The sequence below is a fragment of the Protomyctophum parallelum genome, assembly GCF_964188405.1.
Source record: "Protomyctophum parallelum genome assembly, chromosome: 6".
NCBI classification, from domain to species: Eukaryota; Metazoa; Chordata; class Actinopteri; order Myctophiformes; family Myctophidae; genus Protomyctophum; species Protomyctophum parallelum.
In genome coordinates this window covers 14,252,150-14,266,860 of record NC_139701.1, presented here as the reverse complement: position 1 = coordinate 14,266,860, position 14,711 = coordinate 14,252,150, and the positions used below count along the sequence as shown (strand labels likewise).

Sequence of the window (14,711 nt, the reverse complement as noted above, 5' to 3'; positions counted from 1 at the left end):
AGAGGTGTCAACATGATGCCAGCCTCTTAATCACATACGACATCGACAGTTTTATTGTTAGATCTCATATGCAAATTGCAAGTAGTAAGACTCTTAGGTTTCGGTTCATCAACACTGTAAAAGCAGTCTGATTCGCTACGTTCGTCTTTTTCTCCCTTCGCCTTTTTCTCCCTTTCGCTGCTCAGTCTGGCCAGGGTCCTATTTGACTCATAATTTCCGTTACGTAGGCAAGTCAGGAAGTGACTCGAGTTTTACATTGGACAACAACAGTGTGCCCCCCCCCCGCCCAGATCAATCAGAAGCCACGAGTATTCAAATAATACAATTTTGTAACCCATTTTTCCACCCAGTGTCAATGTAATCCTGGGCGCTACACTCCCTCTGCCAACCTGGGGGGGAGCAACCTCATGCTTCCTTCAGTGCATGAGGACTGCTGGCCAGGGGGAGGTCGATTAGAGAACAGGATTACTGCATGTTTTTTTGTGAGGGTAACGCAGGGAGAACAGGCAAACCCCCCCATACACAGAAAGGCCGTTTTGCCCACCCTCACCCTACCTAGGGTATCTATGGGGCTATGGGCACTGATGACACGGAGGAAAGAACACACCCCCGGCCAGCACCCACAGCCAGTCTTCAAATAATCACGAATCATTGATATTGATTTGAAGTCATATCCCCCAGCCCTACTGCCGAGTCAGGCCATTCTGAACGACGGTTTAATTGGCTGATGGCTACTGGCTCCAAATGATCGGTTTGGCTGAGTCTAGGGATGCAACAGATTTAACCAAACAAATCAATTGAACTGACTATGAAGAAAATTTGATTTTCAAACCATTTGATTTCACAATAGGGAGGGGCTGTGCTGCGGGCAGAGGCTATGGCTAGTTGGAGGGGTCATTGACATGGTAAAGTTTGGAAACCCCTGATATAGCAGATACTTTCCGGTATCTGCTAAGATCTCTGCCAGACAGAAGGGGGGATGGAAGGAAACCTACAATCCCACCTGGAAGTGGAAGGCGACGTGCTGAAAGGTTGAGCCTTTGTATCAATAGAGCCAGGTCTAGCTCTAGTGTTAACACCATAATCCTCAATATAATTCCTGAGGGGACAGGACGCACTCCGCTCAATAATGCATGCCTCAGCACCTTTTTTAGAGTGACACCACCAGGGTTAATGGCACACATGGTACAGACCGCATTTCACCTCAGTCACTTCTGCATTATTAAGAACCCTGCTACAGTAGGTACAGTACACTATCAGCAGCATACTTATATATAAAAGACACACACACACACACCCCTAATGTTTCTGCCTGCCTACTCACCAGAAGCTGCTCCACACGCCACACAGGTCCTCCGTGACCTTCACATGACTCCCACTGTCAACTACACTCAGTGGTTTAATGTCAACGTTTTCAGGCAGCGGCCGCCCTAATCATATTTGAACTGGGGGACCACCCAAAATAATCATATTTGAACTGGGGAGGGGACCACCCAAAATAATCATGTTTGAACTGGGGAGGGGACCACCCAAAATAATCATATAAGCACTTGGAATTGTAAGAGTTGAGGCATTAAGAGTTTGACTTGGTCCACCGAGTCCTGATCTAACAAGCTCACAACGCATTGTGTGAGCTTGTAGATCTGCCATTTCCACAATTGTTGCCTCTTTGACAATGTGGACAATGTTTGACCAGTATTAAGTATTTATAGTAGGCCTATAGTGACAATGAAAAACACCGCTCATCACCTTCAAGGCCCTCAACAACCTGAACCTATAGCTGCGGTTCTCAAGCCAGGGGGTCCTTGAGGGGGGTTTCAACTTACAGCATATTGATTCCATCCATTTAGGAGGAGTATGCTGCCCCAGAGGCTGCCGCCTGAGCCTAATGTGTACAGTAATACAGTGCTTCTCAACCAGTGGGCAGTGAGAGGACATTGCAAGTGGGGCCCCAAATGGTTGATTGATCATTAAAATAAACATGCATAATTGCATACGGCCAATTCAACTACAGAGGCACTGCAAAACAAACTTTCTGTTGTTGTTGGACCAGAGTTGTGTAATAATATAATATTACAGTTATTACACACATGTTATTAGGCGATAACAATACGAATATTTTCATCACAAAAGTGCAAAAAGTGACAGAGAGTGGATGTTTCGGTCCTCAGACCATCAACACTGAGGTCCGAAACGTCCACTCTGTGTCACTTTTCGCACCTTTGTAATCAAAAGAAACTATACTTTTGCATAATGCAAGTTGTGTCTAAAATATCGATGCCCTCGCATACAGGAGATGCATTGATAGCCAAGCTAATGAGCCGTCCCAAATTATGCAACGTGTTTATTAGCCTGAAGATCAAAACCGAAGATGAATCATGAAGAAATAATTATAGCCTGGAGATGTGAAGATTGTTAGAGCGTGATGATGGCATGAGATCACATCACATGAACACAGCCAGGACTGGACGGACCTTAAGGCAATGATGTTACAGAATGCTAGTTTACAGATTATTATTATTAACACTGAATGTGTGGAATACACGAACATAGCAACCATCTGCAGCAATTCCAGCAAACAATTTAACAAAAGGATGGCCTTGAAACAAATAAACAAGACAAGGTTTGTATAGTAGTAGGCTATGTGTTTGTAAACACGTGGCAGACAGTGAATGATGAATGGGGGTCATTCACATTTACGACAATGAAAAACGTAACTTTAGGTAGGCTATTTGTAAATGATAAATAATCGAGGAATAAACATCCACATAGCCGACTCGAACCGAACGGTTATAAATAATAACCACTTGTCTTGAACCTTAGCATCCCAAGTATAGCCTCGATCGTTCCAAATCTTTTCTGTAGCCATGAGCACGCAACGCGTCGTGAGCTTACTCAAGTGGGGGTTTATTTATTTGTCACTTAAGTTAGAACCAGCGAAACGTTGATCGGAGAAATTTCAAAGAACAACAACATATGCCGTGTATAGTTGCCGTTCGAGGATTTGAGCTAACAGTATTTAAAATGTAACGTAATACCTTTTGGATCTCTTGAGCAATGCTCCTGGAACAAAACGACTCTTGTGTTGGTTCGGTTGTCCGCCGGCGGACCACTGGCTTGGGTCAGACATGATGGTAGATTGGTGGTGGACTGGACTGGTGGTTCTACTACTGCCCTTCAGTTTACATTTATAATCACACAATCCCAGGCTGGCAGGCAAAACCCCCGAAACTCCACAAACATTAGTAGATCGACCCCCATGGTTTCTCCTCAAACAGTTAAGTCCCTTTGTGATGCATATGCATGCAGCAAACTGCAGCTGCAGCTGTGTGTGTGTGCGCGTGTGTGTGTGTGCGTGTGTTCTCTCTCAAGATAATCCCATCTCGTTCAAATGTGATTAATTGATCAGGGACCACCACATCTATCTTCCAGCATGAAGACCCGGTAATCGGCGATTAAAAAAAACGAATCGGTTGTGTGTAACTATGTAGTCCATTTAGCTGATTGTCTGTATTTATTTGTGTGCGTCGTCGGCGAGTGTAAACACAAGCACACTTTGTTTGAATGCGGATGGATGGACGCTGCTCGTTGTGACGCTGTGGATCGCACCACACAGCTTTCCGAGAGGGGGGGATGTTCCGTTTTAGCTACTGCAGAATGGGACATTCCACTGGCTTGCTGAAGGCTCAACAACACACAAGCAAAACATAGCAAAGCAACAATTTGAATTAACAAAACATTAGAAATTATAGCAAATAAAATAACAAAAATACTACCGTTGTTTGGTGCCGGGGGCTTGTGTTTGATTGATTGCATTGATTGAATAGGACTTTATTAGCAGTTTGCAAAACAAAAAACATGGGGACCTTCTGATTTGGAAGAAAGTATGGAAGTGTGCTGTACGTGTGGGATAATGATTGGGGGAGGTCGAAATAAGGTCATTTGTGATTTGTGTGTAACAGAACAGTGTATTTACTAGGACATTTTTCCTTGGGTTTAATACTGACATATAATCAATGTAGTACGTAGCCCAGAAGAAAATATGTATACGCAAATAATGAGTATAGTATTCAGAATAAAGTGAGAATACATTAGCATCTGACCAGACTCATGTGAAATGAAGACTTGGAATTGGGGGTTTAAGTATTATGTTTAGTGAGGTCAGCCTTGACCTTGATAGTTCTTGTCATGATGCTCTGAGTGGGAAGGGAGACTAACCGCTAACCACTAGCCTAAACAAGCCCGCCCAAGGGAGATATTAGGATTTTTGTCATCAGCCAGAGCCAGTTTGTATGAAGCTTTCTCTACTGCATGCTGGTTCTCACGACCATCATGGGCCCGTATGCGTTACGGGTTCATGTGGTTCCATTTGTACACTCTCAGAGTTTAAAAGCCTCCAAATAAATCTTAAATATATAAATAACACTGATGATTTTACAGAGTATGTATAAAATGATGGGATCCATAGCCTATAATGCATATCAAACTGAGGAACATTGAAATAAAAAAGGTTGAGAACCACTGCTTTACTGTTATACATGATGTGATGTGACTCATCACTCTTCACACGCCCACTGAGGCCAGTGCATCGTTGCCGTCGGAAATTAATTCCACAAATCAACGCCCTACTACTTCATCCCTCAGGTGTCGCTCTTGTCGCTCACAACAAGGCAGCCTCTTCAAAACCAGCATGTGACTTCCATAGGAAATTAATTATTGGAGCTGTCTTGTCCCCCCCCTCATCACCTGCAGGTCAATCATGAGACAATTGTCTTGTCTCACGTGTGTGAGTAAAGGCCCCAGGCACCCCGGTCGGATGGCCTTTTCATTTTCTTGTAGTATGTCTGTCACTTGAGTCTAAACATAGGCCTACCTAATCCACTCGTGCTCATTGTCACATCGTTACTCAATGACTGTGCTGATCAATCATTTACCATACAGATCTTCTCATCTTCTTCCCTCTGAACTGCAGCATCGCTGATGGTCGTTTGCTTGGTATAGCATTCCACTGAAAAATCTGCCATTCGTTTTTCGCCATAGAGATTTACAAAAATGTTTATATCAATTAGTTTAAGGCTAGAATCAAGCCATCCCGAATCCTGGTGATTCATGACCATAATACCTTTGATTCTGTGAAAAAAAAAATATATATTTATTTTTGAGGGTTTTAAAAACGCCATTGACAATGAAGGGAAAATGTCATTCATCTTGTCCCTAATACAAACATTAAATGCTATTACCAATAAAGATAATTTAATGTTTGTTTTGACACCGTTTGTTTTACATCACCCTGAGCAATTTGGTGCCCTAGGCAAGATTTTTCGTGATGCCCCCTTGAAAAATGACCATGGCCCCCTTGTGTTCTAAAGCACTGTTTTAGGACAGGAGGGCCGGGCGCCGGCCCTGCATCACCTCACCTAATCATAGCAACATGAGTTAGACTTTAATATATTAGCGCCCCTCACTTCACATGGGTGTGATTTAATTATATGATATACTATACATTTAATAAATACCCTTTGTTTATCTGTATTTTTCTTTTTTTTCACTGGCCGCTTAGATTGCCTATATGAGGTGCAGGGCAGGCCCTGGATTGGAGCAACAATCCACTGTGTTTGTACCAAGTTTGGGGGCCCCTCTGACGAGGCCCCTGGGGGTCATACGTAGCCCCTGGTGTGGGTGCTCTGATGGAAGACCCCTGGCCCATGTTTGTGCCAAGTTTGGTGCATTTGATCCGAACAATGATGTGCCTTAGTTGCAAGTCTGCATGTTATGTTTGTGACATCCACCATTCACCGTCCGTCCACCCATTAGTATAGGATTGAACCAATGAAAAGGTATTAACAAGGGCTTGGGACCAAATAATAACTGCATTGGATGCATTGGAGCACAGTTTCCGTTTTTCGTTTGCTGAAAAGTAAAGTTTTGGACATACAAGGTTTCTGTCCAACAGTGACACTATGCTGGATGCTGCTCCCGGTGTTTGCTCTTAATGCCTTCCTTCCTCCACATCACCCAGGCCCGTTGCCAAGCAACCCACATAGACTGAGAGAGACAAATAAGAAGTGATACCATTTTCCTCTGGGAGCATGAAAACAAGAAAAAAAGACAGAAAAACACGTGGGAGATTTTGTTTTCCACGTGTCTCCGAATGTGAAGCGTTTTGCCCTTAAGTACTGTCGCTGTCGAGTAGAAACCTTGTATTTCCATGTGCACTTTTTATGTCGTCATACTACAATATTACACACAATCTGCAAAAATAGCTGGCAACCTATTGTATTGCGATGCGGTGTAAGCTTGTAGATCTGCCCTTTTTGCTAGTCTTAAAAAGAAAAGTGAAAGTGTTTAAGTCTGTTAAGGCTTTATAAATTTTAAACAAATGAAAAGGATTAACAAGAGCTTGGGACTAAATAACTATATATTGGATCCATTGGAACACAGTTTAATTATTTCCTGAGAAATAACGGTGTCAATATTCATGTCTCTACAAAATGTCTGCAGAATCTAGAAACCACAGAAACACTGATGTCGCCCATCGATGTGGATCAAAGTGTTGACACCAGCGGTTCTCCAAAGTGGGGAGCGGGGACCCCCAGGGGCCCTTGAGCACCCTGGGCAAGACCCACACTGAAAAGACTATCAGCTGAAGTTGCGGGATTTTAGCGGAAGTATTGCCCAAGGAAATTACGTTGATGCTTTACAAATCAGTTTTCATTCTCCGCGAATGAAACACGTGTTGTGATTGGTCGGGAAAATATCGTATCCGGGGGAACATTTGACGGCTGTTCCGGAGGAAACATCCGCCGATAGCTTCTCTGCCTTAGGTTGTGACCAGGCTTTTCTTTTCGCAAATAAGTAAGCCTGGGACCGAGGCTAGCCCTTGAGGGGGTTCCAAAAAAGATCCAATATGTAAATGAAATGACTCATTATGATCAGCCAAAGCTCTATGTGGGACAGAGAGGATTGGATCACAGCGCTGGGCTGTGAAGTGGCCACTCCTACACCAATGGTTCTCAAAGTGGGGTCCGGGGTCGACCCAGGGGCCCCAGGAGGACTAAGCAAAATGTGCTAATTTCAGTTTAACCACTTTAACCCAATTTTATACTCAGCCCAGAGCTGCTATTGTTGATAAAAGATCTTGAAAAACGTTGAAAAAGTTGGAATAACTTAGATAAAAAAACCAAAACAATCAAACAAATCTTTCCTTCTTGGGGTCCCTAGGACACATTTCATTCACATCCGTGGCCAGATATTGTATTTTGGTGTTATTTTTGAGCGGTGCTTACCTACACATCATCGATTTGTCATACATCATCATCATCATCATGGCAGAAATATTGTTTATCCCACTTAAATTGAACAATTTTTCTTTGTGGAATAAACTTTCAAGATAATCTTTTGGCATCATTGTCTTGATGACATCTCTTTGTAATGACAGGGCCCACGACACACCAATGATAACATCTCTGGGTATAGAGAAGCCCTTCATTGCTTAAATATCACATATTATTATCCAAGTCATTCGTCTTCATTGTTTCTGCAATGTGAGTAATGTGATGTTTGCCTCCACAGAGGCTGAAATCAATAACTCATCTAAATCCTTTCAACTTCAACTGCTGTTCAGACAACTTGAGGTTTGGTTCTGTGATTGCGACGACAAACAGTTTAGGACCTTTAAGGACAAACGGATCTCCATATATGGACATTCTGGACAACCACCCGCCAATTTGACCAATAGGAAGGTACCACACATCGCGTCTGAAGTCGATTGGCTTAGACGGTTTTCAAGATATGAGGAGGACACTGCCCCCACTGAAACCACAGACTAGGAAAGTACGTCACGATATGGTTGCAAAAAGCAATTTCATCTGGTCTTTAATTACATTTGGAATAATAGTGAACCGAACTGATCAGCCTACACCTTAAAACAGTGGTTCTCAACATGGGGTATGGGGACCCCCAGGGGTCCTTAACAATTTATGGGTCACAGATATAAACTCACGGTCTCACACGTCACTCAAAAAAAATAAAAATAAAATAGCAAGCTCACAATGTGTCACTTTCCACTTTCCACTTTCACAATGTGGTACTTAAGGCCTATTCATAGTCTGGACTTTCGGTGGTGAGGTGACCACCACCGCTCCGGTGGTGAGCTGACCACCGGAGCTGAAATAACGTTGAGCAGTGGTGAGTAAAAACAGGGAGAAGGGCTGGAGCGGTGGAGGTGGTTTTGCTCTTCACCGCGGCTCGTGACGTCATGTTGTAGTTCGGTGGTCATACCTAACCACCGAAAATCCAGACTATGTACTGTATGAACCTTTAGTTTCCACCACTGGTGATGGACTGCATGCAGAGGTCTCTTACCTCCAGGGGTGCAGGGTTTGCAAGGGGCTGCAGGGACTGCAGGAGCTGCATGGGCTCAGTAGGGTGGGACTCTGGCAGGTGGGGGACAGGCTGTAAAGGGAACACATGTACAGAAGAGATCAGTTGTGCTGAGTCAGCATCAACAAACGTGCAAGTCATCTGACCGACCGGCAGTCAGCAACAGCCACGGTTGCTGTTATACTCCAGTGTGGGGCTCTCTTATTACAGATGTTATGAACCATGTTATCTGTGACACACAGCTGTGTTGACAGTGACAGCCGTGATCAGGACTGGGACTCTGTGTACTGTTACTGCTATATAACACTTCAGTGCAGGACTCTGAGCCAAGTGACGGTTCGATCATACGGCAGGCAGACAGGATGTGTTCCATGTTGGTGTGACATTTTCTGGGGCTTATTTAACGCTGATGGAGAGTTAATTACAAACACCTTATTCTGGGCATGTCATAATAGGCGAACATTCAGCAAAAATGGGCAAACATTCTATAAACATTCAGTGAAAATAGCAGAAGCTAAAAATGCTGCATTGTGAGCTTGTAGATGTGCTATTTTCAGAAATGACGTAAAACAAAGTTTTTTAGTGATTAAGTCGTTAAATGGCATTTAGGTATATGATGAGCTCCTCTCCATGGCTTTTGATCAAAAATCAACCTTGTGTTTGGGCCACAAATAGGCTGCTATCATCTTTTTTACACAATCCCTAAAATGTAAAAGGTTGTATTGTATATGGTTATTATTTAAGTGGTAAGTGCATATGTCTTTGGTTACAACAAAAATTAAACGTTCAGGCTCTATATTGTGGGCGGGGTCTCCCCATCCATGATCTTTGTAGAGAACTCACACAAAGATCATGTATTAGTTCCAATTTTGTCTGCTGCTAATTTGTTTTTGTTTCATCCAATTGTTTTCCAATTTCACTTGCTTATTCTGCATCCTGCATTGATATCCTGGCCTAAAAATAAGTTTTCTGTTAATTAAAGAGTTGTTACTCCTGTGTGCATTATCATAACATCACACATTCGCCATTGATTGATTGATTGATTGAAATATTTATTAACAGTTTGCAGAATTACAGTACATTTCAAGCACAAACTCAATACAAAGACTGTGAGTGGATGACCCAATTAAGCATTACACTTGTTTACAAGAGGGTCCACCTGGTTGTCCAGTATCACTACGCCAGCAGCAGCACAAAACTATAATGTGACCGAGGGGTCAAAGTTGAACGAAAATTGCACTATTTGGTAGAAATAGGTCAACAATACAAATTACGCTAGTTTTGTGGATTCATTTATTTTTAATGCGTGGCCTCCAGTGGCCCCCACCAAATGCCCGGAACTATTTAATATTCACCAAAAACCATGCGAACTCCCACCACAGGACTCAGGCAATCAACCTTTGCGACCACTATATTAATGGCAAGTATTTCCTACAGCTTTAAGTTCAAAATTCTGAACTAATCCTTTAACCTCGTCAACCTTATATACTGCACATATACTTTTTGCAAGTTCGCATCATGAGCTTGGAGATTGGCAATTTAAAAAAAAACATCTTTTGGAAAATCTTTCAAACGTTTCTAACAAAATATTGCAACTGCTGTACAAATAGGCAATGGAGATAATAATTCTCCCACAGTGCTTCTATTGTCTCTGCATGCTGCAGTCAGAGGTTTCTTACTGCAGACACACAGCCAGTGGCTGTATAGCGAAGCACTAATGAAGCTGTTGTCATAGTAATACAGTACAGCCAGGGGAGATGCAGCCCCTGCATGCAGGGCTGTGATGATGATCCCGTCACGTGTAGCTAACTCACAGCCTGGTCGCCAGAGGAAACCTGGTCCCTGTACAGTACACTGCACAGAAGTGGGTACAGTGACGACATATTTCAATCCCCAAAACGTTCCACGTGAACGGAAATAAGATGCAGACCATGTTGAGTCAATTCTCAAATGTACGCATTACGTATACCTAACCCTGATCCTATAGCCACAACTTTTCAAAAACTATATGCCGGCCTAAACTCTTTTCAAAATGTACAATCTCTCTTTCAAAACTTTAAGATTTTGTAACCCATTTTTCACCCGGTGCCAATTGCCTAAACTGTAATCCTGGGGGTCCCCAGCTAAATGATAGTTTGGAACCAAATGGACCCTTATGGGTCTGTAACTCTGAGAGTGTACAAATGGAACCCGTTAGCGTCCATTTGGTTCCATTTGTACAATCTCAGAGTTAAATTAACATTAACATTAACATACAATATAAATTGGGGTCTCAGAGATAGAAATGCCATTAAATAGGGGTCTATAGACTAATATGCATGTCAAACTGGGGGTCCTTGAAATTAAACGGGTTGAGAATCATTGCTCGAGCCGTAAAACCTTCTCTTATAGGGGTCCCTGGCATATCTTTTCAAATGGGGGTCCGCGGGCTAATTAGTGTCAATTTGGGGGGTCCTTGACATGAAAAAGTTTGGGAACCACTGCCCTAGGGGACACGGGGAGAACATTCAAACTCCACACCGAAAGGCCCTTTCGCCAACCCGGGTATGGGCACTGATGGAGGAGAGAACACGCCCCAGTGCCACTGTGTCCCCGGTGGTAATCCAGTCCAATACCTTTTCACTGTGAGACGATCGCCGGCGCTATAGTGACTGCGCCACCGTGCCCCCGTACAATCTCTCTTTACTGATTTAATCACAGTATACATTCTCTAATTGTACACCCTGTGTTTGATGCCTTGCTCTTTGTCTAATCTCTCTAGCCACTTAAACCCTGTATTATTAGTAGACTGGCATCCCCCAGGGCACTAGGCCCCCTACTGTTTTCACTGTGCGCTAAATATCTTTGGCGAAAATAGCAGATCTACAAGCTCCCAACACGCAACTATACGCAACTTGCTCGTCGCGCTGTGAGCTTGTAAGATTGGCTATTTTCGCGGAATGTTCCCTGAATAGGGAAGCTATATTATGGTTCATGTGGTAAACCCTGGCCTCCCAATTTTGTCATTATAGATGGAAAAAGAATCATAACTGTGTGTAAGTGTGGGGAGCTCTTATCCTCGTACATCATCATGACGTAAAATAGACACTAAGCCTATTTGCTCAGACACTATGACGTAATTCTCCACTCATTGTCAATGGGAATTTAATGTTTGTGGACAGAAATCTACACTATTAATAGCTGATTAGGATATATTAGGATAGCAGCACCCCTCAAAAATCACACTCGTATGAAGTGAGGGGCGCTCTTATCATCATACATCATCACTTTTCTGCCCTCACTTTTTATCAGTACTTACTTTGCTCAGCCAAATATCAGAAATAATCGCTATGGGGTGCTCAGCCAATCAAATCATCGCTAAAACACACAAAGCTGGGCATAGGAGGGCCTAGCGAAACATTTTGAAAGTCTTTCTAGTCTACTTTACAAACAGCGCGTAGTGAGTGAATACACACCCTGGCACAGAACAGTATACAGTACATACTGCAGCTTTTATTATCAGGCCAATAAGGGCATAGAGTACAGCAACCTACTGTATAGCCATGAGCAATCTCTCTTACTCAAGGTGTGATATGGTATTATTGCGACCGAAGGTCACAGTCAACTATGGAATCGCGCATCTCCCATCAGTGTGTCGGGCACCAGTGTGTGTCGGCCGGGAGCCATATATGGTGCCCAGGTCTCGTGACATCATGTGACATCATCAGTGATGGAGACCCAGATGTCATAATACATGCGACCTGCTGTCGCATGCAGTTATGCCCATATGGAAATCCCTGATGTCATCAATATTGGCCAGTAACTCTACATCTGACCTCAAACCTCAAACCCTTAGATCTCCATATATGGATATGTCAGAACCGGTTCTGACATTCCATATGTTGATCCTTGTCCATCCATCCTTCCTCTTCGATGTCTCCCTTTTGACTGATACCTGTGCATTCAAACTCTAGACGGGCCTGCCCCAAAGTTATTAGTGCAGCCACGCCCGGCAGCCGGCGAAAACTAGAGTTCTCAACAGGCCCGAAAATGAAGGCACGGCCCTACCGGGCCATCATCAAACCCTGTTGTCATACTGTCTGGAGATGACCCTTTCTGACATTCCATAGGTTGATCTGACCTCATCAAACCCATGTAGGCTACACTCAAGACATGCTCTTTATATGGCCGGTAGAGAATTCATTCCATGTTGATCTGACCCACCCCCCCCATGCCAAAGCGCCAGCCCTCGCTCAGCAGTCTGCCGTCAACAACGCGGATGCGTGCACCTTCTCGCCCTCAGGCGTCTTACTAGTGAATCAATGGCTTACATTATCTATATTTTCCTGCTCTGTGTGATTGTGAGCAAAGTCTTTTCTCTTTTGAATTCAACTGGCTATATGTTCAATGTTTTGCTGTATATAACTTTAATCACTCACGCACCTTTAATCACGCACGCACGCACGCGCACACACACACACACACACACACACACACACACACACACACACACACACACACACACACACGCACACACACACATGCTCTCTCTCTCTCTCTCTCTCTCTCTCTCTCTCTCTGGGAGATTGTCTCATCGCCTCTTTGTGTGTTGCACCCAGATCAGTATCAGAAAACATTAGAGGACATCCTGTGATAAGAATGTCACAGGTTTGATCCCACCACCAGCAATCAATTTATCTATCTCTCTCTCTCTCTCTCTCTCGCTCTTTCCCTCCCTCTCTCCAAAACAAGCCGATTTAGGCAGACACTGAATCCCACACCCGCCTCGTGGGATTAAAAGAGCACCAGCTGAAAGACTCCATATGAAAATGAAATGACTCACCATGATCAGCCAAAGCTCCGTGTGGGATGGAGAGGATTGGATCACAGCACCGCGCTGTGAAGAGGGATCTCCTACACAATCAAATCCTGAGTGTAGGCTATATACATTTAACGCAAGAGAGCCAACAAATGCAACGTGGACCTTCTACAAATGCAACCAAAAATATGGTTCATTTGGTCGCATTTGCATAGAAAGTCCACATTGCATTTGCAGAGAGTCGCATTTGCATTTGAAGAGAGAGTCTACAGTTGCATTTTGTAGACTCTCTGAGTTAAATGTATACACTCGTGATTTTACAGTGTACCCCACCCCCAATACATTCACTCTGAGAGGAGAATGAGTGGATTCTGAACTGTAAACCCCTTTGATGTAGCTATGGGAAGGGCGGAACAACAACAACAAGATAAACAAATCATTCCAGAAGATGTGCATTAGACCTGTAGTGGACATCATGTAGGAGGATGCTGCTATATTCTATTTCAACATCTGATTAGAGGATGAACCCCCTTGACATGCATTGCCTTGTTTCCAAGGGGCGTCCCCAGCAGTACAACACAGAACAATCAACAAGGACAAGGTGGGCTCTCCCAATATTCCAGACTAACACATTACACACATTACAACTAAATTAATTTGAATAAAGGTAAACACAGACATAATGTCCACATATATATAAATAATAGTCAAAAGCAAGGACATGATGTGTTTTGTACAGATATTCTGGAGGAAGAATTTAGAGTGTTTTTAGACAATTACGAGCAAGGCATCAAACACAGGGTGTATAGAGACTAGGCCTACTGTTATGAAAGGACTGTCTGAGTCTATTAATTAATCAGTATAGGACCCTCCTTTTTCCCTGTACCAAATCTCTTTGCTGAAATTCCATTTGCATGTTTGCACCAAATGTTTTTTCCCCACCTATTATGGTGACATGTCCAGAGTATAGGCCTATAAGGATGCTATAGGGTTCAATATTGAATGTAGCAATAATATTATTTGCAGAATGTGTCCTTTTGAGGTATAACATTCAAATCAGTAAAAATCACCAAATTCTTTTATATAATCAATGCAGGTTAAATGCAGCTCTGTATATTTTCCTCACCAATTCATCACTATAGGACTATAGCATACTATTTGTGAGATTGTGTTGCAAAGGCTGAAACGTTTGACTATTCTGTGGCCATTTACAATTTTTTAAAAGGCGATACAGCTTCGGTAACATAGTTTTTATCAGTATGCCCAGTTAGCAGCATAAAAGCCATAGTCATTGACTATTTGCCACCTGTAACTCCATAACACAGTCTGTCACCTCACACTGTATCAAAGAATCTGCCATTTACACTGCAGTAAAAAAAAAATCAACCGTGTATTTTATGATCCATTTACAAATGGTTTGTACTGCAGAGCAGAGAGTTGGAACTTTGGACCTAAGGGTCATTTTGGTTCCATCTGTACCCATCAGAGTTAAATTAACATTGAGGATTTAAATTTAAACCACATCAAGCAG

General features: G+C 43.0%; 1 protein-coding gene across 3 annotated transcripts in view; it reads right to left on the bottom strand.

The window, feature by feature from the left end:
- mast3b (microtubule associated serine/threonine kinase 3b) overlaps nt 1-14,711 on the bottom strand; it is a 56,918-nt gene that overhangs the window by 41,334 nt on the left and 873 nt on the right. For 2 of the 3 annotated variants that reach the window (XM_083766490.1, XM_083766491.1), the window contains exon 2: nt 8,365-8,454. In XM_083766490.1, the coding sequence (XP_083622616.1) occupies nt 8,365-8,454 (90 nt within the window). Of the gene's footprint in view, nt 1-3,038; nt 3,420-8,364; nt 8,455-14,711 lie in introns of those variants that run through there. The other variant, XM_083766492.1, reaches the window with a different exon arrangement.